General features: G+C 46.4%; 1 protein-coding gene across 1 annotated transcript in view; it reads left to right on the plus strand.

Moving 5' to 3' along the window:
- LOC110487725 (dystrophin-related protein 2) overlaps positions 1 to 26,710 on the plus strand; it is a 230,300-nt gene that overhangs the window by 135,667 nt on the left and 67,923 nt on the right. The window contains exons 8-13 of the mRNA XM_036942883.2: positions 1,279 to 1,425; positions 11,572 to 11,650; positions 12,621 to 12,681; positions 14,030 to 14,091; positions 14,832 to 14,906; positions 17,607 to 17,811. Coding sequence (XP_036798778.2) covers positions 1,279 to 1,425; positions 11,572 to 11,650; positions 12,621 to 12,681; positions 14,030 to 14,091; positions 14,832 to 14,906; positions 17,607 to 17,811 — 629 coding nt within the window. The remainder of the gene's footprint in view (positions 1 to 1,278; positions 1,426 to 11,571; positions 11,651 to 12,620; positions 12,682 to 14,029; positions 14,092 to 14,831; positions 14,907 to 17,606; positions 17,812 to 26,710) is intronic.

Genomic DNA, 26,710 nt, shown 5'->3' on the forward strand with positions numbered 1-26,710 from the left:
ATGTTTGCCTTGCTGTCAGTGCCAGCACATGTTCCTCCTTTTTCTATGTCTCCAGGGCAGGCATTCCAGCAGGCTCTGTCTGTCTGTGGTGTACACACACACGCACGCACACACGCACGCACGCACGCACGCTCTCTCTCTCTCTCTCTCTCTCTCTCTCTCTCTCTCTCTTCTCTGTCTCTCTTTCTCTCTCTCTTATCTCATGTTTTTGTCATGAGGCTGCAGCACAGACACCATTAACTTGATATAACTACAGCACTGTGTGCGCACACACACACTCACTCATCCCTTAGATCGTTAGTGCTGTTTTGGCTGGGTTGATCTGACTCTTAAGTTGCGTAAGCCATGAAGGGTCCCTGTTGTATCTCTCCCTTGGTGATGGTGTTTGTGCGGGCAGCAGCTCCAATACTAGGTCCACAGTCCACACAGCCATATAACAGAGTGAGTCTAATGCCATTAAACTCAGTCAACTTGGGGAAAGGAATTGGGCATGCATTGTGAATTTTTTATTATTTGATGAATGTTATGAACCAAATTTCAATTGATTTCTATAATTTACTGAGTTGAAAACCCTACCATGTGTGTGTGTGTGTGTGTGTGTGTGTGTGTGTGTGGGGGTGGGGGGGGGGGGGGGGGGGGGGGTGGTATGTGCCTCTCCCTCTCTAATTCTCTCTCTATTTCCTCCCTTTCCCTCTCTAATTCACTCTCTATTTCCTTCCTCTCCCTCTCTAATTCACTCTCTATTTCCTTCCTCTCCCTCTGTAATTCACTATCTATTTCCTTCCTCTCCCTCTCTAATTCACTCTCTATTTCCTCCCTCTCTAATTCTTTCTCTATTTCCTTCCTCTCCCTCTCTAATTCTCTCTCTATTTCCTTCCTCTCTAATTCTCTCTCTATTTCCTTCCTCTCCCTCTCTAATACTCTCTCTAATTCATCCCTCTCCCTCTCTAATTCACTCTCTATTTCCTTCCTCTCCCTCTCTAATTCTCTCTCTATTTCCTCCCTCTCTAATTCGCTCTCTATTTCCTTCCTCTCCCTCTCTAATTCTCTCTCTATTTCCTCCCTCTAATTCTCTCTCTATTTCCTTCCTCTCCCTCTCTAATTCTCTCTCTATTTTCAACCTCTCCCTCTCTCATTTTCTCTCCATTTCCTCCCTTTCCCTCTTTCTTATTTGCTTTCTTTCTCCCTCACCTTCCTTTTTCTCTCATTTCCCCTTCCTCTCTTTTCTCCTTCTACATCTCTCTCCTTTCCTTCTCCCTCCCTCTCTCCCACCTCCAGTTGTTTAAGGAGGAGCTAACTCAGGTGAAGGAAGGCATGAAGCACATCAATGACCTGGCTCATGAGCTGGCCATTTCTGATGTCCATTTGTCCATGGACAACGCCCACTCCCTGGAGCACCTCAACAGCCGCTGGAAACTACTGCTGGTAACTTGACCTGAACCTCCCCACAACCACTTCCCTCAACCTCCCCATAACCTTCCCACAACCTCCCCACAACCACCTCCCTCAACCTCCCCATAACCTTCACACAACCTCCCCACAACCACCTTCCGTCCATACAACCTCTCCACAGCATCACCTTGACTTCCACCCAACCAGTCGATAACATTATCTCAACTGAAAACCTTAACTTTACCCTCAATCTTTCTTCAAACTACCCTCACAATTTCCCGTAAACCTCCCCTCCCCTCAACCTCCCCACAACATCACCTCAACCTCAGAATCCCTTCAACCTCCCCATAATACCCTTGCTGGTAACATTTTAAATGATTGACTTCACTTCACATCTGTGGTAATTGCACACCCTCAACCTTCTCACAACATCTCTTCAACCTCCATACCACCACTCCCCCCTTAATAACCTGGTCTTCCATGGCTCACTTCATCTGTGGTCATCTCACAAGACATCTCAAATCAAAGTGTACATGTGGGAACGTGTGTGTCTGAGCAAGTGGGAAGTCATTAACGTCTGTAGAAATGTACGTAAATGTTAAGTTGTCTATTGTCTTTGTCTATTTATGCTTTTGTGTTGGAAGAAAAATCAAATCTTACAAAAAAGAAAGGCTTACCTGCAAGCTCTCCTCAACAGTGCAGTACAAATATCTATATCAAAACCATCCAAAATCAAATACCATCTGATCGAGTTTCTGACCGAGTTTCTTGCAGTATGGGTCAGTAGTAAAGTGAGAGGCTACAACAGTCTGTGGGTTTAGGCTTAGCTGCAGCTTTGCCCTGGCCACTCTTGTGATTGCATCATTTTAGAGAGGATGCAACAAATGATGCCTTTTGTCTCCAGAGTGAAACCTATTGGATTGTTCTGAGGGGAAAATGGTGAGGATGCCAGGAATCGGCAAAGAAGGCTTTTCTCTCTCCTCTGCTCCCTGTGTGTTGCTCTTTCTCCTCTGCTCCCTGTGTTGCTCTTTCTCCTCTGCTACCTGTGTTGCTCTTTCTCCTCTGCTCCCTGTATGTTGCTCTTTCTTTCCTGCTCCTTGTGTATTACTCTTTCTCCCCTGCTCCTTGTGTGTTGCTCTTTCTCCCCTGCTCCTTGTGTTGCTCTTTCTCCCCTGCTCCCTGTATGTTACTCTTTCTCCCCTGCTCCTTGTGTGTTGCTCTTTCTCCCCTGCTCCTTGTGTGTTGCTCTTTCTCTCCTGCTCCCTGTATGTTGCTCTTTCTCTCCTGCTCCTTGTGTGTTACTCTTTCTCTCCTGCTCCTTGTGTGTTGCTCTTTCTCCCCTGCTCCTTGTGTGTTGCTCTTTCTCTCCTGCTCCTTGTGTGTTGTTCTTTCTCTCCTGCTCCTTGTGTGTTGCTCTTTCTCTCCTGCTCCTTGTGTGTTGCTCTTTCTCTCCTGCTCCCTGTATGTTACTCTTTCTCCCTTGCTCCCTGTATGTTGCTCTTTCTCTCCTGCTCCTTGTGTGTTGCTCTTTCTCCCCTGCTCCTTGTGTGTTGCTCTTTCTCCCCTGCTCCTTGTGTGTTGCTCTTTCTCCCCTGCTCCTTGTGTGTTGCTCTTTCTGCCCTGCTCGTTGTGTGTTGCTCTTTCTCTCCTGCTCCTTGTGTGTTACTCTTTCTCCCCTGCTCCCTGTATGTTACTCTTTCTCACCTGCTCCTTTTGTGTTGCTCTTTCTGCTCCCTGTATGTTGCTCTTTCTCCCCTGCTCCTTGTGTGATGCTCATTCTCACCTGCTCCTTGTGTGTTACTCTTTCTCTCCTGCTCCTTGTGTGTTGCTCTTTCTCCCCTGCTCCTTGTGTGTTGCTCTTTCTCTCCTGCTCCTTGTGTGTTACTCTTTCTCCCCTACTCCTTGTGTGTTACTCTTTCTCCCCTGCTCCTTGTGTGTTGCTCTTTCTCCCCTGCTCCTTGTGTATTACTCTTTCTCCCCTGCTCCTTGTGTGTTGCTCTTTCTCACCTGCTCCTTGTGTGTTGCTCTTTCTCCCCTGCTCCTTGTGTGTTGCTCTTTCTCCCCTGATCCTTGTGTGTTGCTCTTTCTGCCCTGCTCGTTGTGTGTTGCTCTTTCTCTCCTGCTCCCTGTATGTTGCTCTTTCTCTCCTGCTCCTTGTGTGTTACTCTTTCTCTCCTGCTCCTTGTGTGTTACTCTTTCTCCCCTACTCCTTGTGTGTTGCTCTTTCTCCTCTGCTCCCTGTGTTGCTCTTTCTCCTCTGCTACCTGTGTTGCTCTTTCTCCTCTGCTCCCTGTATGTTGCTCTTTCTTTCCTGCTCCTTGTGTATTACTCTTTCTCCCCTGCTCCTTGTGTGTTGCTCTTTCTCCCCTGCTCCTTGTGTTGCTCTTTCTCCCCTGCTCCCTGTATGTTACTCTTTCTCCCCTGCTCCTTGTGTGTTGCTCTTTCTCCCCTGCTCCTTGTGTGTTGCTCTTTCTCTCCTGCTCCCTGTATGTTGCTCTTTCTCTCCTGCTCCTTGTGTGTTACTCTTTCTCTCCTGCTCCTTGTGTGTTGCTCTTTCTCCCCTGCTCCTTGTGTGTTGCTCTTTCTCTCCTGCTCCTTGTGTGTTGTTCTTTCTCTCCTGCTCCTTGTGTGTTGCTCTTTCTCTCCTGCTCCTTGTGTGTTGCTCTTTCTCTCCTGCTCCCTGTATGTTACTCTTTCTCCCTTGCTCCCTGTATGTTGCTCTTTCTCTCCTGCTCCTTGTGTGTTGCTCTTTCTCCCCTGCTCCTTGTGTGTTGCTCTTTCTCCCCTGCTCCTTGTGTGTTGCTCTTTCTCCCCTGCTCCTTGTGTGTTGCTCTTTCTGCCCTGCTCGTTGTGTGTTGCTCTTTCTCTCCTGCTCCTTGTGTGTTACTCTTTCTCCCCTGCTCCCTGTATGTTACTCTTTCTCACCTGCTCCTTTTGTGTTGCTCTTTCTGCTCCCTGTATGTTGCTCTTTCTCCCCTGCTCCTTGTGTGTTGCTCATTCTCACCTGCTCCTTGTGTGTTACTCTTTCTCTCCTGCTCCTTGTGTGTTGCTCTTTCTCCCCTGCTCCTTGTGTGTTGCTCTTTCTCTCCTGCTCCTTGTGTGTTACTCTTTCTCCCCTACTCCTTGTGTGTTACTCTTTCTCCCCTGCTCCTTGTGTGTTGCTCTTTCTCCCCTGCTCCTTGTGTATTACTCTTTCTCCCCTGCTCCTTGTGTGTTGCTCTTTCTCACCTGCTCCTTGTGTGTTGCTCTTTCTCCCCTGCTCCTTGTGTGTTGCTCTTTCTCCCCTGATCCTTGTGTGTTGCTCTTTCTGCCCTGCTCGTTGTGTGTTGCTCTTTCTCTCCTGCTCCCTGTATGTTGCTCTTTCTCTCCTGCTCCTTGTGTGTTACTCTTTCTCTCCTGCTCCTTGTGTGTTACTCTTTCTCCCCTACTCCTTGTGTGTTGCTCTTTCTCCTCTGCTCCCTGTGTTGCTCTTTCTCCTCTGCTACCTGTGTTGCTCTTTCTCCTCTGCTCCCTGTATGTTGCTCTTTCTCTCCTGCTCCTTGTGTATTACTCTTTCTCCCCTGCTCCTTGTGTGTTGCTTTTTCTCCCCTGCTCCTTGTGTTGCTCTTTCTCCCCTGCTCCCTGTATGTTACTCTTTCTCCCCTGCTCCTTGTGTGTTGCTCTTTCTCCCCTGCTCCTTGTGTGTTGTTCTTTCTCTCCTGCTCCCTGTATGTTGCTCTTTCTCTCCTGCTCCTTGTGTGTTACTCTTTCTCTCCTGCTCCTTGTGTGTTGCTCTTTCTCCCCTGCTCCTTGTGTGTTGCTCTTTCTCTCCTGCTCCTTGTGTGTTGTTCTTTCTCTCCTGCTCCTTGTGTGTTGCTCTTTCTCTCCTGCTCCTTGTGTGTTGCTCTTTCTCTCCTGCTCCTTGTGTGTTACTCTTTCTCCCTTGCTCCCTGTATGTTGCTCTTTCTCTCCTGCTCCTTGTGTGTTGCTCTTTCTCCCCTGATCCTTGTGTGTTGCTCTTTCTCCCCTGCTCCTTGTGTGTTGCTCTTTCTCCCCTGCTCCTTGTGTGTTGCTCTTTCTGCCCTGCTCGTTGTGTGTTGCTCTTTCTCTCCTGGTCCTTGTGTGTTACTCTTTCTCCCCTGCTCCCCTGCTCCCTCTTTCTCCCCTGCTCCTTGTGTGTTGCTCTTTCTGCTCCCTGTATGTTGCTCTTTCTCCCCTGCTCCTTGTGTGTTGCTCATTCTCACCTGCTCCTTGTGTGTTACTCTTTCTCTCCTGCTCCTTGTGTGTTGCTCTTTCTCCCCTGCTCCTTGTGTGTTGCTCTTTCTCTCCTGCTCCTTGTGTGTTACTCTTTCTCCCCTACTCCTTGTGTGTTACTCTTTCTCCCCTGCTCCTTGTGTGTTGCTCTTTCTCCCCTGCTCCTTGTGTATTACTCTTTCTCCCCTGCTCCTTGTGTGTTGCTCTTTCTCACCTGCTCCTTGTGTGTTGCTCTTTCTCCCCTGCTCCTTGTGTGTTGCTCTTTCTCCCCTGCTCCTTGTGTGTTGCTCTTTCTCCCCTGATCCTTGTATGTTGCTCTTTCTGCCCTGCTCGTTGTGTGTTGCTCTTTCTCTCCTGATCTCTGTATGTTGCTCTTTCTCTCCTGCTCCTTGTGTGTTACTCTTTCTCTCCTGCTCCTTGTGTGTTGCTCTTTCTCCCCTGCTCCTTGTGTGTTGCTCTTTCTCTCCTGCTCCTTGTGTGTTACTCTTTCTCCCCTGCTCCCTGTATGTTACTCTTTCTCCCCTGCTCCTTGTGTGTTGCTCTTTCTCTCCTGCTCCCTGTATGTTGCTCTTTCTCCCCTGCTCCCTGTATGTTGCTCTTTCTCCCCTGCTCCTTGTGTGTTGCTCTTTCTCACCTGCTCCTTGTGTGTTACTCTTTCTCTCCTGCTCCTTGTGTGTTGCTCTTTCTCCCCTGCTCCTTGTGTGTTGCTCTTTCTCCCCTGCTCCTTGTGTGTTGCTCTTTCTCACCTGCTCCTTGTGTGTTACTCTTTCTCTCCTGCTCCTTGTGTGTTGCTCTTTCTCCCCTGCTCCTTGTGTGTTGCTCTTTCTCGCCTGCTCCTTGTGTGCTGCTCTTTCTCCCCTGCTCCTTGTGTGTTGCTCTTTCTCCCCTGCTCCTTGTGTGTTGCTCTTTCTCCCCTGCTCCTTGTGTGTTGCTCTTTCTCTCCTGCTCCTTGTGTGTTACTCTTTCTCCCCTGCTCCTTGTGTGTTACTCTTTCTCCCCTGCTCCTTGTGTGTTACTCTTTCTCCCCTGCTCCTTGTGTGTTGCTCTTTCTCTCCTGCTCCTTGTGTGTTACTCTTTCTCCCCTGCTCCTTGTGTGTTACTCTTTCTCCCCTGCTCCTTGTGTGTTACTCTTTCTCCCCTGCTCCTTGTGTGTTGCTCTTTCTCCCCTGCTCCTTGTGTGTTGCTCTTTCTCTCCTGCTCCTTGTGTGTTGCTCTTTCTCCCCTGCTCCTTGTGTGTTGCTCTTTCTCGCCTGCTCCTTGTGTGTTACTCTTTTCTTGCTCTGTCTCTCTTGTCCTTTCTCTTACTGTCTCTCTCAATTCAATAATTCTATTCAGTGATTAGTCTGTCTTCCGTTGCCAAAGTAAGAACACAGAAACCTATTGAACGCCGCCCCCCTCTCTCTCCCTCTCGCTCTCCTCTTCCCCTCATTCTCCTGTTGAATAATGTGATGCTAAATCCCTGTCATTTGAATAACATCATATGTTGCTGCTGCTGCTCTCTCTGCTGTGACACAGACGTAATGCATTTTTTCTTTAAGGCTGATACTCTAATATTTTTGGTCTTGAATAATTTAGTAATTCCGCTGCAAACCTCCGTTAGCCTAGTAGTCTAGCGGTAGTGGAGATAGATGGTAGTACGCTGCAGAGTTGGCACCGACATCTCCTTGCAGCATTCCAACTGCTCCAAATTAGTCTGAAGCAATCTGCGTAGGCTTGAGTGCATCCTGCCTTATTCATTTGGGCGAGCCAGTGTGCACAGCCGTGTGTATGTTGAGCAATGGCAATGTTTTCCTCTCCATAATGCTAACTTCTCATCTCAGCTCGTTGGGCTTGCTTGTCCTTGAAGTGCCTCGGGATAACTGTGCCTTGTTCTATCTCACTCTCTTTCTCAGTGATATTGGCAGGGCCAGCTCCAGGCATAAGTGACATAAGTGGCCGCTTAGCGCCCCCAGCACTAAGGGGCCCCCGACCCAAAAAACGATACTGGTCAAAAGTTTTAGAACACCCACACGTTAAAGAGTTTTTCTTGATTTTTACTATTTTCTACATTGTAGAATAATAGTGAAGACATCAAAAAGCACATATGGAATCATGTAGTAACCAAATAAGTGTTAAACAAATCAAATAGCCACCCTTTGCCTTAATGACAGCTTTTAACACTCTTGGCATTCTCTCAACCAGCTTCACCTGGAATGCTTATCCAACAGTCCTGAAGGAGTTCCCACATATGCTGAGCAGTTGTTGGCTGCTTTTCCTTCATGCTGCGGTCCGACTCATCCCAAACCATCTCAATGGGGTCGGGGGAGTGTGGAAGCCAGGTCATCTGATGCAGCACTCCATCACTCCCCTTACACAGCCTGGAGGTGTGCTGGGTCAGTGTCCTTTTGAAATACAAATGATAGTCCCACTAAGCTCAAACCAGATGGGATGGCGTATCTCTGCAGAATGCTGTGGTAGCCATGCTGGTTAAGTGTGCCTTGAATTCTAAATAAATCACAGACAGTGTCACCAGCAAAGCACACCAACACCATAACTCCTCCTACTCCATGCGTTACAGTGGGTACCACACATGCGGAGATAATCCATTCACGCACACTGCGTCTCACAAAGACACAGTGGTTGGAACCAAAAAATCTCCAATTTGGACTACAGACCAAAGGACACATTTTCACCTGTTTAATGTCCATTGCTCATGTTTCTTGGCCCAAGCAAGTCTCTTCTTATTGGTGTCCTTTAGTAATGGTTTCTTTGCTTTGCAGCAATTGGACCGTGAAAGCCTGATTCACGCAGTCTCCTCTGAACAGTTGATGTTGAGATGTGTCTGTTACTTGAACACTGTGAAGCATATATTTGGGCTGCAATTTCTGAGGCTGGTAACCCTAATGAACTTATCCTCTGCAGCAGAGGTAACTCTGGGTCTTCCTTTCCTGTGGCGGTCCTCATGAGAGCCAGTTTCATCATAGTGCTTGATGGTTTTTGAAACTGCACTTGAAGAAACTTTCAAAGTTCTTGACATTTTCCATATTGACTGACCTTCATGTCTTAAAGTAATGATGGACTGTCGTTTCTCTTTGCTTATTTGAGCTGTTCTTGCCATAATATGGAGTTGGTCTTTTACCAAACAGTGCTTGTTGGCTGCTTTTGACTGGAATTGTATATACAAAAGTATGTGGACAACCCATCAAATTAGTGGATTCGGCTATTTCAGCCACACCCGTTGCTGACAGGTGTATAAAAACGAGTACATAGCCATCCAATCTCCTTACTGAAGAGCTCAGTGACTTTCAACGTGGCTTCGTTGCAACAAGTAAATTCCTCAAATTCCAGCCCTGCTAGAGCTGCCCCGGTCAACTGTAAGTGCTGTTATTGTGAAGTGGAGACGTCTAGGAGCAACAACGGCTCAGCCGCGAAGTGGAAGGCCACACAAGCTCACAGAATGGGACTGCTGAGTGCTGAAGCGCATAAAAATGGTCTGTCCTCGGTTGCAACACTCATTACCAAGTTCCAAACTGCCTCTGGAAGCAATGTCAGCACAAGAACTGTTCATCTGGAGCTTCATGAAATGGGTGTCCATGGCCGAGCAGCCGCACACAAGCCTAAGATCTCCATTTGCAATGCCAAGCGTCAGCTGTAGTAGTATAAAGCTCGCCGCCATTGGATTCTGGAGCAGTGGAAATGGGTTCTCTGGAGTGATGGATCACGCTTCACCATCTGGCAGTCTGACGGACGAATCTTGGCTTGGCGGATGCCTGGAGAACGCTACCTGCCTGAATGCAGAGTGCCAACTGTAAAGTTTGGTGGACGAGGAATAATGGTCTGTGGCTATTTTTCATGGTTCAGGCTCCTTAGTTCCAATGAAGGGAAATCTAAACGCTACAGTATACAATGACATTCTAGATTATTCTGTGCTTCCAACTTTGTGGTAACAGTTTGGGGAAGGCCCTTTCCTGTTTCGACCTGAGAATGCACCGGTGCACAAAGCGAGGTCCATAAATGGTTTGTCGAGATCTGTGTGGAAGAACTTGACTGGCCTGCACAGAGCCCTGACCTCAACCCCATCGAACACCTTTGGTATGAATTGCAACGCCGACTGCAAGCCAGTCCTAATCGCCCAACATCAGTGCCCGACCTCACTAATGCTCTTGTTGCTGAATGGAAGCAAGTCCCCGCAGCAATGTTCCAACATCTAGTAGTGGAAAGCCTTCCCAGAAGAGTGGAGGCTGTAATAGCATCAAAGGGGGGGATCAACACCATATTAATCCCCATTATTTTGGAATGAGATGTTTGACGAGCAGGTGTCCACATACTTTTGGTCATGTGGTGTATGTACATACACTGAGTGTACAAAACATTAGAAACACCTGCTCTTTCCATGACATAGACTGACCAGGTGAATCCAGGTGAAAGCTGTGATCCCTTATTGATGTCACCTTCAAACAGTGTAGATGAAGGGGAGGAGACGGGTTAAAGAAGGATTTTTAAGCCTTGAGACAATTCAGACATGGATGAATGGGCAAGACAAAATATTAAAGTGCCTTTGAACTGGATATGGTAGGTAGCAGGTGCTCGGCGCAAAGATTTGAGTGTGTCAAGAACTGCAGCGCTGCTGGGTTTTTCACGCTCAACAGTTTCCCGCCTGTGTCAAGATTGGTCCAAACACCCAAAGGACATCCAGTGAACTTGACACAACTGAGGGAAGCATTGGAGTCAACATGGGCCAGCATCCCTGTGGAACGTTTTCGAGATCTTGTAGCGTCCATGCCTGATTAATTCTTGCTGTTCTGATGTCAAAAGGGGGGGTGCTAGTCAATATTAGCAAGGTGATCCTAATGTTTTGTACATTCAGTGTATATACAATTTTTTTTAGGAATTCAGTCTGGGTCTCGACTTACTGTTGAGAGTTAGAATAGTAGAATACACACAGTGCAATGTTTTTTATTTGGCTGTGCAGTAGTTTTTGCCTTGTTATGTCAGTCACGGACAGTCACTCAATTAGCATGTCAGCTAACAATTTTTAGATTGGTAAATTAGTCTAGCCAGCAATCTATATTTGTAGTAATCACGCACGGCAGGTATCCAGGGGTCCCCTATTGATTCTGTTAGTCAATCTCACTCCGATATCATTAACATGGTAAGTCTTGGCAAAATGTGTAGAATTGTAGCTTTAATACATACATTTTACTCTCCGCCAACAAGAGGGCCACTAAAATGTTTTACCCACGAGGTAGGGGAGCCCCCCAACCAATTCTCGCTTAGGGCCCCAAAAGGCCAGGACCGGCCTTGGTGAGTGGATTTAGCGCCCTTTGTTTGTGGAGCTGTTTCGACTTGAGCTGACAATGATTTACATGCTGAATCGAATACCTTGTAAATAAACCAGGATTAGTCCTCAACAAATCCCTTTTGGGACAGCCACATCGACAAAAACACACCGTACAGAGACAATGAATGGCACACCTTATTTTCATGAACTCAAATCCCTCTCGCTTGTTGACACACACCCCCACACCTCCATTCCGATACACAGCTTACTGTGAAATGACTGTCCTCATTTAAAAAGAGCCGAACAGATCGGAGTGGATTCAGTGTCGTCTTTCCCTACTCAATGCTCTTCAAAGGGCTGTGGCAAGGTGGCAGGGGAGGTGTGTCAATGTTTACATTTTTCCCATAGCCCTATCTAACTGCCAAACGAAGGATGAGGAGAGGAGGAGGGAGGGAGATGTCTGTGTGTGTTTGTAGCGGGTGTGAGATGAGATAAAGACGGTTCCGTTATTCTCTTTGATTCTTTTGATCAAATGTAATTGAATTTTGCCCGTGCTGTGTTTGAGTGTGTGTTTGTGTGCGTGTTTGTGTATAATGTAAATGTGTGTGTGTTTGTGTGTATAATTCAATGTCATGTAAATGTGTGTATGTGTGTGTAATGTAATGTAAATGTATGTCTCCTCGCAGGGCTCCATTGAAGAGCGTCTGAAGCAGCTGCAGGATGCCCATAGAGACTTTGGTCCTGGATCCCAGCACTTCCTCTCCAGTAAAGGCCCCTCCACATTCATTAGAAGCTGGTGTCGGGTGCTGTGATGCTCTGTGCCATGCTGTGCTATGCCTGTATAGTGGCTGGGGGCAGGATGGGGGTGGGATGTTGAAAATGCGGATGGGGGGGGGGGGGGGGGGGGGGATTAGAACATGGTTGGTCACAGTGTGAGGCTGTGTGTGTGACTGTGTTGCCTGGGTCGTGTGACGAGGGGGCAGGCTTTGTACCTTGAGCCCCCACTGAGTCACAGCAGCAGTATTGTGTGTTTGTGCTCAGTCACATGTGAGTGTGTGTGTGTGTGTGTGTGTGCGTGCTGCTCTGTGATGGTGGTGGTAGTAAAAGGGAACCCCTACTGTCCTCGATTCCCCCCCATCCAGCTCTGCTGTGTCAGCACTGTCATGCTTCTGGGGCTGATCTCTTTATCCCTGCCAGGAATGTGTGTGTGTGTGTGTGTGTAGCTGCCTCACTGTGTTCATTGTGACGGTGTCCTTGTGTGTGTGTATCCCTTAACTTCCCAGCCATTCCAGTCTAGCCTATTCCATTCCCAGCTAGCTTACCCCTGTAGTTTACTGCTAAAATGCTACATTGAATGGGTCTTGTCAATATTCCTCCCCCGTCTCCCATATATCCCATTAGCCTTTGCAAACAACCTCATCCTCTCTGAGACTGGACACAAAAGGCTGCTTTTCCCTTCATTCAACTGTAGCTCACCTGTTATGTGACGCAGCTCTCCCTCTGTGGTGCCTGAATGTTCACAGACGGTCTGGGTTGATGCAGGTCATGCCCTAAATGGCACCTTTTCCCCCTATTTAGTGCACTATACCCATAGGGCTCTGGTCAAAAGTTGTCCACTAAATGCACTAAATAGGGAATAGGGTGCCATTTGGGACATGAACATGGTCAGTGGTTATGTGCAAATGGCTTTTCATGCTTGATGTGCCTCAGCAATTGATTTCCCCCTCACTTTCAGGTTCAGTGCAGATACCCTGGGAACGCGCCATCTCTCCAAACAAAGTGCCCTACTACATCAAGTAAGTCCAACTGCATGTGTGTGTGTGTGGGGGGGGGGGGGGGGGGGTGGTCTGTGTGTGTATGTGTATGTGTATGTGTAGTACATTAAGTCCAACTGGGGGACATGAGTGCAGACAGTCCAAAAGTGTGTGGAGAAAAAAGGTCTTTAGGTCGTTGTTGAGAAAAGACATTCACTTTGCTTGAGATGGCAGTATTGAGTTACCTGGAGAGAACACATTCATACTAAGGTATCCCTCGGAGAACAGTACTGAACAGAGTTAAGCCCCTTCCTCGACCTCTTATTTATTCATCAAACCTCCATCCTCCCTGGTTGGGCTGTGTTTATCTTTCAGCTCTGAGGTGTGTGTGTGGGGGGTTGTCGGTGTGTGTGCATCCATCCATACACGTGTGCGCACATGTGTACTGTGTGTATGTGTGTGTGTGTGTGAGTGTGTGTGTGCGCCTTGTACGCGTGAGTGTGTTTTGTCAGCGTATCTCTTTTACAAATGAGTTTATTTATTTTCTTAATCACTGCTGTTAGCCCTGGTGGGCCCCGTTTGGCCTCTTTGCTGCCCCGTTTGCCACCCCCCCCCAGCCCCAGTAGCCCCCACTCCCTGTGCTGCCTGATAATTCCTTATGGGCTGTGTAATTGTGCCACTGGAGGGGAATATCTGATGGGCCCTCTGTCGGGCACCTAATCGATTCCAACAGTCTCACACAGGTAATAACGAGCGCTGGTGGTGAAGTGGCCCCGGGGTCCTGGCAAACTTCCTGCTCGGGGCTCGCTCATTTATTTCACTGTGCTTGTCATTTATTTATTGGCTATCTTTTTCTCCCCTATATATTTTCCTTTTCCTGCGCTGCGCTGCTCCATGTAGCAGTTGCTGGCAGGGATTTGGGTTGAGTGCTCAGATAGGTTGTCTGTTTAATGAAGTGTAGAGACAGTAGCAGCTCTCTGTGTGAAGCCGCTTACATGGTTGCCGTAGCTCCGTCAGAGCAGTAGGGTGAAGCAGTAGTAGCAGCTGGTACACAGTGAAGGGTGAGGAGTGACCGTAGTGGAACATTGGTCCTACTGCCTTGTTGTTGCTGTGTGTCTGAGCTTTGCAGGTTCATAAACTCGTAATTAGAAACAACTCTGTCTACTTTCTCCCTTGTTACACTGTACCTGTCTCTCTATTCCTCCTCCTCCCTACACTATCCTCTGCCCCCCCCCCCACCCTCTCTCTAAATTCTTCTTCTTTCTCTTTGCTCTTTGTTTCTTTTTCCTCTTCTCTAACTACTTTACTCGTTCCTCCTGTAACTCTGTCCTCCTTTGCTCTCCACCTCTCTCCTCTCCCCTCTCCCCTCTCCCTTCCTCAACTCCCTCAGCCATCAGGGCCAGACGACATGCTGGGATCATCCAAAAATGACGGAGCTGTACCAGGCACTGGGTAAGACAGAGACAATTAAAGAGTTCCCCTCTCTGAGCTTTTTCCACTTGGCCCTCACCGGCCATCTCCACAGGGGCCTCGCCACCGTCATCCCGTACCTCTTTAAGGCCCTGTATTTCAGACACCCCCTGAGATGGACGACACTGGTCTCCTTAACCTGCGGGACCAATTTCCTGGCTCTGTGATTAGCTATTTCCTGCATTTAAATTAATTGTGATTAAATGGCATCGGATTCCTTTTATTAATGGGATCTGCCAGGGGGGTTGTCCACACACACGTTGAGATGCTATCAGGGATGGAGGTAGCGGAATTATGTAGCAAGATGGCCCCTGCTAATGACTCACTGATGGACTGTTAAATGTGGGGAGAATGAGGGCAGACGAGGGGTGGTCTGTCTCATCTGGAGGAGGGGAGAAGGATGGAGAGAGAGAGAGAGAGAGAGAGAGAGAGAGAGAGAGAGAGAGAGAGAGAGAGAGAGAGAGAGAGAGAGAGAGAGAGAGAGAGAGAGAGAGAGAGAGAGAGAGAGAGAGAGAGAGAGAGAGAGAGAGAGAGAGAGAGAGAGAGAGAGAGAGAGAGAGAGAGAGAGAGAGAGAGAGAGAGAGAGAGAGAGAGAGACAGAAGAGTAGAAGGGGGTAGAAAGGGGGTTTGTTTTCTCTCTTGTCCTCATCCTCTGATCTTCTCTTTTTCATTTTTTCCCTCCCTCCCTCGTTCCCTCCCTCCCTCCCTCCCTCCCTCATTAGCGGATCTAAACAACATCAAGTTCTCAGCGTACCGGACGGCCATGAAGCTGCGGCGGGTGCAGAAGGCTCTGAGATGTACGTATTGTGTTTTCAAACCTCATTCATTGGGTGAGAAAGCTGGAGCTCCAGAGCAGTGTGTGTAGGCTATTGTTCCAGCCCGGCTATAGCACACCTAATTCAGCCAGAAAAAGTATTACATTTTAGACCATGATTAGTGAAATCAGGAGTTGCCCATTCCCTTCCTTAACTCCTAGGGTGTATCTGCCACCAAGGTCACCACTACCAATCGAAGTCATTGATTAGCCTAGCGCTAACTAGCTAGCTACAACTCCTCATCCAACCAGCTACAACCCTTTCTATCCATCGTTAGGTTTAAATCACTGTCATACATGCTAATTAATCTCATTAATTGGCCCAGTTAAGTTACATGGGGGTAGGTAATTAGCCAAGGCCATGTGGATGAGTGAGGCATAAACGTGTGTGTGTGTCTTCCAGGACCAAGCGTAGTAGCCTTATCTTCCACTTTCCAGACATCCCCCTCTCCTCCTCTCCTCCATCCCTCCCTCCTTCCCTGGCTCCACCTGACCCTGAGTCAGCCCTGCGGCCATGCTTCGCCATGGTTGGCCGCTCACATCCTTTTCCACACTCTCTCCATTCACACTCTCTCTCTCCGTTGTCCATCCCTCCACCCCTCTCTCTACCCCAACCCTCTCTCTCCGACACGGGGAAATGGCCTGCGAAAGCACAGCATAAATGGACCGCTGAAAACGATACCCTCCTATTGCTTTCTCTCTCTTCCTCTCTCTCTCTCTCTATATATATATATATTTTTTTTTTCTCTCTCTCTAGCCCGCCTCATCGTGTGCTGGTCTGCTAGTTCGTGTCGTTAGGAGAATTAATTGCCAGGCTGCCATAGTAACTACTGAGTTTCTCCCTCCCTCCCTCCCTCCCTCCCTCCCTCCCTCCCTCCCTCCCTCCTGGTAAGGATGATTGAGGAAGGCTCACAAAGGCACATCTAAAATTCTAGTGTCTCCTCTCCTCTCCTCTCCCAACCCTAACCCACTCCAGCCATGTCCTCTCCTCTCCTCTCCCAACCCTAACCCACTCCAGCCATGTCCTCTCCTCTCCTCTCCCAACCCTAACCCACTCCAGCCATGTCCTCTCCTCTCCCAACCCTAACCCACTATAGCCATGTCCTCTCCTCTCCTCTCCCAACCCTAACCCACTCCAGCCATGTCCTCTCCTCTCCTCTCCCAACCCTAACCCACTCCAGCCATGTCCTCTCCTCTCCTCTCCCAACCCTAACCCACTGCAGCCATGTCCTCTCCTCTACTCTCCCAACCCTAACCCACTCCAGCCATGTCCTCTCCTCTCCTCTCCCAACCCTAACCCACTCAAGCCATGTCCTCTCCTCTCCTCTCCTCTCCCAACCCTAACCCACTCCAGCCATATCCTCTCCTCTCCCAACCCTAACCCACTCCAGCCATGTCCTCTAATCCCCTCTCCCAACCCTAACCCACTCCAGCCATGTCCTCTCCTCTCCCAACCCTAACCCACTCCAGCCATGTCCTCTACTCTCCCAACCCTAACCCACTATAGCCATGTCCTCTCCTCTCCCAACCCTAACCCACTCCAGCCATGTCCTCTCCTCTCCCAACCCTAACCCACTCCAACCATGTCCTCTCCTCTCCCAACCCTAACCCACTATAGCCATGTCCTCTCCTCTCCCAACCCTAACCCACTATAGCCATGTCCTCTCCTCTCCCAACCCTAACCCACTCCAGCCATGTCCTCTCCTCTCCCAACCCTAACCCACTATAGCCATGTCCTCTCCTCTCCCAACCCTAACCCACTCCAGCCATGTCCTCTCCTCTCCCAACCCTAACCCACTATAGCCATGTCCTCTCCTCTCCCAACCCTAACCCACTATATAGCCATGTCCTCTCCTCTCCCAACCCTAACCCACTATATAGCCATGTCCTCTCCTCTCCCAACCCTAACCCACTACAGCCATGTCCTCTCCTCTCCCAACCCTAACCCACTATAGCCATGTCCTCTCCTCTCCCAACCCTAACCCACTCCAGCCATGTCCTCTCCTCTCCCAATCCTAACCCACTATATAGCCATGTCCTCTCCTCTCCCAACCCTAACCCACTACAGCCATGTCCTCTCCTCTCCCAACCCTAACCCACTCCAGCCATGTCCTCTCCTCTCCCAATCCTAACCCACTATATAGCCATGTCCTCTCCTCTCCCAACCCTAACCCACTACAGCCATGTCCTCTCCTCTCCCAACCCTAACCCACTCCAGCCATGTCCTCTCATCTCCTCTCCCAACCTTAACCCACTCCAGCCATGTCCTCTCCTCTCCCAACCCTAACCCACTCCAGCCATGTCCTCTCCTCTCCCAACCTTAACCCACTCCAGCCATGTCCTCTCCTCTGCCACCCTATTATCTCCCTGTTCAATTCCACCTGTCATTAAAGGACACACTTTTATCTCCAGTCCTCTGCCCAGCCTGGGATGGCCATTCAAATTAGTTTAGAGGAACAAAATCACATTTGGATTGACGCTCTCACAATCTGCCAGCACTTAAGTGGGAGAAAAGTTGAATAAGTGTTCTCTCCTTCACTCTGCTGTCCCTGGTGGTCTGTGTGTGTGTGTGTGTGTGTGTGTGTGTGTGTGTGTGTGTGTGTGTGTGTGTGTGCGTGTGCGTGTGCGTGTGCGTGCGTGCGTGCGTGCGTGCGTGCGTGCGTGCGTGCGTGCACCCATCCAGTGGACCTGCTGACGCTGGTGAGTGTGGTGGACGTGTTCAGGGAGCAGGATCTGCAGCATGGGGAACATGTGATGGATGTGGTGGAGATGATTCATGCCCTGACCGGCCTGTATGAGAGACTGGAGGAGGAGAGAAGGGCCATCGTGGTCAACATCCCTCTCTGTGTCGACATGTGCCTCAACTGGCTGCTCAATGTCTACGACAGGTACTACTGACAACTGACCTTCAACCTTGACCCTTGACCCTGAACCTTACATGACATCAACCAGACCAGGTCATGTGTTGTAACTGGCTGCTCAGTGCGACAATGTCTGACAGGTACTTGATCTTATATTACCTTTAAGGGGTTGGAAATAGAAAATAAACACTAATTAGCCAGTAAGATGAAGATTACTCCCGCATACAACACGTCTACTTTCGGCAAGGTTATTTAGCCGGTGTCAGTCAAGAACCTATTTCATGACCTTGAGTTATGCATTAATTTGTGTTCAGATATACAGTTTATTCTTCATCTAATTTGCGACTGTTCATTCCACTTGTGTTGTTAGCTACAGAGCTACTATGTTCTAATGAACCAAATAACTCTGTTTTTGTCACCTCTGTTTCATATGCAGCACTGTTCTATGCGTGACACAGTTAGCGTTACTGCTAATATAACCTCTCACACATCCTTGACCAAATTCACCCTTTTCCCACAATCAAGGTCCATCACTCTCTGCTAGTCCAATGCTGTGATTGGCCGAGTGCCCTCTCAGCGTGGCGTCTCATTGGTGAAGTACGCTCTGTGCCTGGGAGGCTGTGTCGTGAGTAGGATCACAGAGAGGCTGTAGCTCAATCAAGCGGGCAGGTGTCCAATCAGGGCCACTGAGACCCAGCAGAAAGCCTCCTCTGTTTGATTTTGATTGCCCTGACCCCATCTCTCTCTGCCAACTGCTAAGCCCTCTGCAGACAATCTGAGAGGCACAATTCCCGGCGAATATAAAAAACAGCCCATTTTTTTTCTAAATACTATACATTTGTTTTTCAACCCTTAACTACCTGCTTCTAATGAGTGGAAATCAGCATTTTACCCTTTACATGCATTCCCTGTAATTGCTTTTTTGTTTTCCGATAAACACAGGCTGTGAATGTGAATGAGCTGAGCATGCAGTGGGATCTGTCTGTCTGTGTGTGTGTGTGTGTGTGTGTGTGTGTGTGTGTGTGTGTGTGTGTGTGTGTGTGTGTGTGTGTGTGTGAAGTGTGAAGTGTGAGCTGTGAGCTGTAATCATCATGAGGTCTACCCACAGACTGAGTGTTGTGTTCTCAGTATTACTAAAGAGAAAAGCTGATTTTACCCCAGTCTTTTCTCTGGTCATTTTGGAGAGTGGGTGGGTCAGAGTGATTTTGAGTCAGGATAAATGTGTGTGTAGGTCTCCCCCTGGGTCTCCCCCTGCCTCCCCCTAGGTCTCCCCCTGCCTCCCCCTAGGTCTCCCCCTGCCTCCCCCTAGAACTCCCCCTGCCTCCCCCTAGGTCTCTCCCTGCCTCCCCCTAGGTCTCCCCCTGCCTCCCCTAGGTCTCCCCCTGCCTCCCCCTAGGTCTCCCCCTGCCTCCCCTAGATCTCCCCCTGCCTCCCCCTAGGTCTCTCCCTGCCTCCCCCTAGGTCTCCCCCTGCCTCCCCCTAGGTCTCCCCCTGCCTCCCCCTAGGTCTGACTGTAATAATCTTGCATTGACTCTAATAATCTCACACTGACTCTAATGTTCTCACACTGGCTCTAATGTTTTCACACTGACCATAATGTTCTCACACTGACTCTAATGTTCTCACACTGACTCTAATAATCTCGCATTGTCTCTAATAATCTCACACTGACTCTAATGTTCTCACACTGGCTCTAATGTTTTCACACTGACCATAATGTTCTCACACTGACTCTAATATTCTCACACTGACTCTAATAATCTCGCATTGTCTCTAATAATCTCACACTGACTCTAATATTCTCACACTGACTCTAATGTTCTCACACTGACTCTAATGTTCCCACACAGTCTCTAATGTTCTCACACTGACCATAATGTTCTCACACTGACTCGAATGTTCTCACACTGACTCGAATGTTCTCACACTGACACTAATAATCTTGCACTGTCTCTAATAATCTCACACTGACTCTAATGTTCCCACACAGTCTCTAATGTTCTCACACTGACCATAATGTTCTCACACTGACCATAATGTTCTCACACTGACTCTAATGTTTTCTCACTGACTCTAATGTTCCCACACAGTCTCTAATGTTCTCACACTGACTCTGTTCTCACACTGACTCGAATGTTCTCACACTGACTCTAATGTTCCCACACAGTCTCTAATGTTCTCACACTGACCATGATGTTCTCACACTGACTCTAATGTTCCCACACAGTCTCTAATGTTCTCACAATGACTCTAATGTTCTCACACTGACTCTAATGTTCCCACACAGTCTCTAATGTTCTCACACTGACCATAATGTTCTCACACTGACTCTAATGTTCTCACATTGACTCTAATGTTCCCACACAGTCTCTAATGTTCTCACACTGACCATAATGTTCTCACACTGACTCTAATGTTCTCACACTGACCATAATTTTCTCATACTGACCCTAATGTTTTCTCACTGACTCTAATGTTCCCACACAGTCTCTAATGTTCTCACACTGATTCTAATGTTCTCACACTGACCATAATGTTCTCACACTGACTCTAATGTTCTCACACTGACTCTAATGTTCCCACACAGTCTCTAATGTTCTCACACTGACCATAATGTTCTCACACTGACTCTAATGTTCTCACACTGACCATAATTTTCTCATACTGACCCTAATGTTTTCTCACTGACTCTAATGTTCCCACACAGTCTCTAATATTTTCACACTGTCTCTGTTCTCACACTGAAACTAATATTCTCACACTGTCTCTAATGTTCTCACACTGTCTCTGTTCTCACACTGACTATTGTTCTCACACTGCCTCTAATGTTCCCCCAGTGACTTCAACATTTCTTATATTCTCACATAGACTCGCTTTGCCTCTAGTGTTCTCACACTGACTCTAATGTTCTCACACTGACTCTAATGTTCTCACACTGACAATAATGTTCTCACACTGACTCTAATGTTCCCACACAGTCTCTAATGTTCCCACACTGATTCTAATGTTCTCACACTGACCATAATGTTCTCACACTGACTCTAATGTTCTCACACTGACTCTAATGTTCCCACACAGTCTCTAATGTTCTCACACTGACCATAATGTTCTCACACTGACCATAATGTTATCACACTGACTCTAATGTTCTCACACTGACTCTAATGTTCCCACACAGTCTAATGTTCTCACACTGACCATAATGTTCTCACACTGACTCTAATGTTCCCACACAGTCTAATGTTCTCACACTGACCATAATGTTCTCACACTGACTCTAATGTTCTCACACTGTCTGTAATTTTCTCACACAGACTAATATTTTCACACTGTCTCTGTTCTCACACTGACACTAATATTCTCACACTGTCTCTAATGTTCTCATACTGACTCTAATGTTCTCACACAGTCTCTAATGTTCCCACACTGATTCTAATGTTCTCACACTGACTCTAATGTTCCCACACAGTCTCTAATGTTCTCACACTGACCATAATGTTCTCACACTGACTCTAATGTTCTCACACTGACTCTAATGTTCCCACACAGTCTCTAATGTTCTCACACTGACCATAATGTTCTCACACTGACCATAATGTTATCACACTGACTCTAATGTTCTCACACTGACTCTAATGTTCCCACACAGTCTAATGTTCTCACACTGACCATAATGTTCTCACACTGACTCTAATGTTCTCACACTGACTCTAATGTTCCCACACAGTCTCTAATGTTCTCACACTGACCATAATATTCTCACACTGACCATAATGTTATCACACTGACTCTAATGTTCTCACACTGACTCTAATGTTCCCACATAGTCTCTAATGTTCTCACACTGATTCTAATGTTCTCACACTGACCATAATGTTCTCACACTGACTCTAATGTTCTCACACTGACTCTAATGTTCCCACACAGTCTCTAATGTTCTCACACTGACCATAATGTTCTCACACTGACTCTAATGTTCTCACACTGACCATAATTTTCTCATACTGACCCTAATGTTTTCTCATCTCACTGACTCTAATGTTCCCACACAGTCTCTAATATTTTCACACTGTCTCTGTTCTCACACTGAAACTAATATTCTCACACTGTCTCTAATGTTCTCACACTGTCTCTGTTCTCACACTGACTATTGTTCTCACACTGCCTCTAATGTTCCCCCAGTGACTTCAACATTTCTTATATTCTCACATAGACTCGCTTTGCCTCTAGTGTTCTCACACTGACTCTAATGTTCTCACACTGACTCTAATGTTCTCACACTGACAATAATGTTCTCACACTGACTCTAATGTTTTTTCACTGACTCTAATGTTCCCACACAGTCTCTAATGTTCCCACACTGATTCTAATGTTCTCACACTGACCATAATGTTCTCACACTGACTCTAATGTTCTCACACTGACTCTAATGTTCCCACACAGTCTCTAATGTTCTCACACTGACCATAATGTTCTCACACTGACCATAATGTTATCACACTGACTCTAATGTTCTCACACTGACTCTAATGTTCCCACACAGTCTAATGTTCTCACACTGACTCTAATGTTCCCACACAGTCTCTAATGTTCTCACAATGACTCTAATGTTCTCACACTGACTCTAATGTTCCCACACAGTCTCTAATGTTCTCACACTGACCATAATGTTCTCACACTGACTCTAATGTTCTCACATTGACTCTAATGTTCCCACACAGTCTCTAATGTTCTCACACTGACCATAATGTTCTCACACTGACTCTAATGTTCTCACACTGACCATAATTTTCTCATACTGACCCTAATGTTTTCTCACTGACTCTAATGTTCCCACACAGTCTCTAATGTTCTCACACTGATTCTAATGTTCTCACACTGACCATAATGTTCTCACACTGACTCTAATGTTCTCACACTGACTCTAATGTTCCCACACAGTCTCTAATGTTCTCACACTGACCATAATGTTCTCACACTGACTCTAATGTTCTCACACTGACCATAATTTTCTCATACTGACCCTAATGTTTTCTCACTGACTCTAATGTTCCCACACAGTCTCTAATATTTTCACACTGTCTCTGTTCTCACACTGAAACTAATATTCTCACACTGTCTCTAATGTTCTCACACTGTCTCTGTTCTCACACTGACTATTGTTCTCACACTGCCTCTAATGTTCCCCCAGTGACTTCAACATTTCTTATATTCTCACATAGACTCGCTTTGCCTCTAGTGTTCTCACACTGACTCTAATGTTCTCACACTGACTCTAATGTTCTCACACTGACAATAATGTTCTCACACTGACTCTAATGTTTTTTCACTGACTCTAATGTTCCCACACAGTCTCTAATGTTCCCACACTGATTCTAATGTTCTCACACTGACCATAATGTTCTCACACTGACTCTAATGTTCTCACACTGACTCTAATGTTCCCACACAGTCTCTAATGTTCTCACACTGACCATAATGTTCTCACACTGACCATAATGTTATCACACTGACTCTAATGTTCTCACACTGACTCTAATGTTCCCACACAGTCTAATGTTCTCACACTGACCATAATGTTCTCACACTGACTCTAATGTTCTCACACTGACAATAATGTTCTCACACTGACTCTAATGTTCCCACACAGTCTAATGTTCTCACACTGACCATAATGTTCTCACACTGACTCTAATGTTCTCACACTGTCTGTAATTTTCTCACACAGACTAATATTTTCACACTGTCTCTGTTCTCACACTGACACTAATATTCTCACACTGTCTCTAATGTTCTCATACTGACTCTAATGTTCTCACACAGTCTCTAATGTTCCCACACTGATTCTAATGTTCTCACACTGACTCTAATGTTCCCACACAGTCTCTAATGTTCTCACACTGACCATAATGTTCTCACACTGACTCTAATGTTCTCACACTGACTCTAATGTTCCCACACAGTCTCTAATGTTCTCACACTGACCATAATGTTCTCACACTGACCATAATGTTATCACACTGACTCTAATGTTCTCACACTGACTCTAATGTTCCCACACAGTCTAATGTTCTCACACTGACCATAATGTTCTCACACTGACTCTAATGTTCTCACACTGACTCTAATGTTCTCACACTGACTCTAATGTTCCCACACAGTCTCTAATGTTCTCACACTGACCATAATGTTCTCACACTGACCATAATGTTATCACACTGACTCTAATGTTCTCACACTGACTCTAATGTTCCCACACAGTCTCTAATGTTCTCACACTGATTCTAATGTTCTCACACTGACCATAATGTTCTCACACTGACTCTAATGTTCTCACACTGACTCTAATGTTCCCACACAGTCTCTAATGTTCTCACACTGACCATAATGTTCTCACACTGACTCTAATGTTCTCACACTGACCATAATTTTCTCATACTGACCCTAATGTTTTCTCATCTCACTGACCCTAATGTTCCCACACAGTCTCTAATATTTTCACACTGTCTCTGTTCTCACACTGAAACTAATATTCTCACACTGTCTCTAATGTTCTCACACTGTCTCTGTTCTCACACTGACTATTGTTCTCACACTGCCTCTAATGTTCCCCCAGTGACTTCAACATTTCTTATATTCTCACATAGACTCGCTTTGCCTCTAGTGTTCTCACACTGACTCTAATGTTCTCACACTGACTCTAATGTTCTCACACTGACAATAATGTTCTCACACTGACTCTAATGTTTTTTCACTGACTCTAATGTTCCCACACAGTCTCTAATGTTCCCACACTGATTCTAATGTTCTCACACTGACCATAATGTTCTCACACTGACTCTAATGTTCTCACACTGACTCTAATGTTCCCACACAGTCTCTAATGTTCTCACACTGACCATAATGTTCTCACACTGACCATAATGTTATCACACTGACTCTAATGTTCTCACACTGACTCTAATGTTCCCACACAGTCTCTAATGTTCTCACACTGACCATAATGTTCTCACACTGACCATAATGTTCTCACACTGACAATATCGTTCTCACACTGACTCTAATGTTCCCACACAGTCTAATGTTCTCACACTGACCATAATGTTCTCACACTGACTCTAATGTTCCCACACAGTCTCTAATGTTCTCACACTGACCATAATGTTCTCACACTGACCATAATGTTCTCACACTGACAATATCGTTCTCACACTGACTCTAATGTTCCCACACAGTCTAATGTTCTCACACTGACCATAATGTTCTCACACTGACTCTAATGTTCTCACACTGTCTGTAATTTTCTCACACAGACTAATATTTTCACACTGTCTCTGTTCTCACACTGACACTAATATTCTCACACTGTCTCTAATGTTCTCATACTGACTCTAATGTTCTCACACAGTCTCTAATGTTCCCACACTGATTCTAATGTTCTCACACTGACTCTAATGTTCCCACACAGTCTCTAATGTTCTCACACTGACCATAATGTTCTCACACTGACTCTAATGTTCTCACACTGACTCTAATGTTCCCACACAGTCTCTAATGTTCTCACACTGACCATAATGTTCTCACACTGACCATAATGTTATCACACTGACTCTAATGTTCTCACACTGACTCTAATGTTCCCACACAGTCTAATGTTCTCACACTGACCATAATGTTCTCACACTGACTCTAATGTTCTCACACTGTCTGTAATTTTCTCACACAGACTAATATTTTCACACTGTCTCTGTTCTCACACTGACACTAATATTCTCACACTGACCCTAATGTTTTTTCACTGACTCTAATGTTCCCACACAGTCTCTAATGTTCCCACACTGATTCTAATGTTCTCACACTGACTCTAATGTTCCCACACAGTCTCTAATGTTCTCACACTGACCATAATGTTCTCACACTGACCATAATGTTCTCACACTGACTCTAATGTTCTCACACTGACTAATGTTCTCACACTGTCTCTAATGTTCTCATACTGACTCTAATGTTCTCACACAGTCTCTAATGTTCCCACACTGATTCTAATGTTCTCACACTGACTCTAATGTTCCCACACAGTCTCTAATGTTCTCACACTGACCATAATGTTCTCACACTGACTCTAATGTTCTCACACTGACTCTAATGTTCCCACACAGTCTCTAATGTTCTCACACTGACCATAATGTTCTCACACTGACCATAATGTTATCACACTGACTCTAATGTTCTCACACTGACTCTAATGTTCCCACACAGTCTAATGTTCTCACACTGACCATAATGTTCTCACACTGACTCTAATGTTCTCACACTGACTCTAATGTTCCCACACAGTCTCTAATGTTCTCACACTGACCATAATGTTCTCACACTGACCATAATGTTATCACACTGACTCTAATGTTCTCACACTGACTCTAATGTTCCCACACAGTCTCTAATGTTCTCACACTGATTCTAATGTTCTCACACTGACCATAATGTTCTCACACTGACTCTAATGTTCTCACACTGACTCTAATGTTCCCACACAGTCTCTAATGTTCTCACACTGACCATAATGTTCTCACACTGACTCTAATGTTCTCACACTGACCATAATTTTCTCATACTGACCCTAATGTTTTCTCATCTCACTGACTCTAATGTTCCCACACAGTCTCTAATATTTTCACACTGTCTCTGTTCTCACACTGAAACTAATATTCTCACACTGTCTCTAATGTTCTCACACTGTCTCTGTTCTCACACTGACTATTGTTCTCACACTGCCTCTAATGTTCCCCCAGTGACTTCAACATTTCTTATATTCTCACATAGACTCGCTTTGCCTCTAGTGTTCTCACACTGACTCTAATGTTCTCACACTGACTCTAATGTTCTCACACTGACAATAATGTTCTCACACTGACTCTAATGTTTT

Source organism: Oncorhynchus mykiss, chromosome 14, assembly GCF_057628025.1.
Source record: "Oncorhynchus mykiss isolate SJ-2025 chromosome 14, ASM5762802v1, whole genome shotgun sequence".
NCBI lineage: Eukaryota > Metazoa > Chordata > Actinopteri > Salmoniformes > Salmonidae > Oncorhynchus > Oncorhynchus mykiss.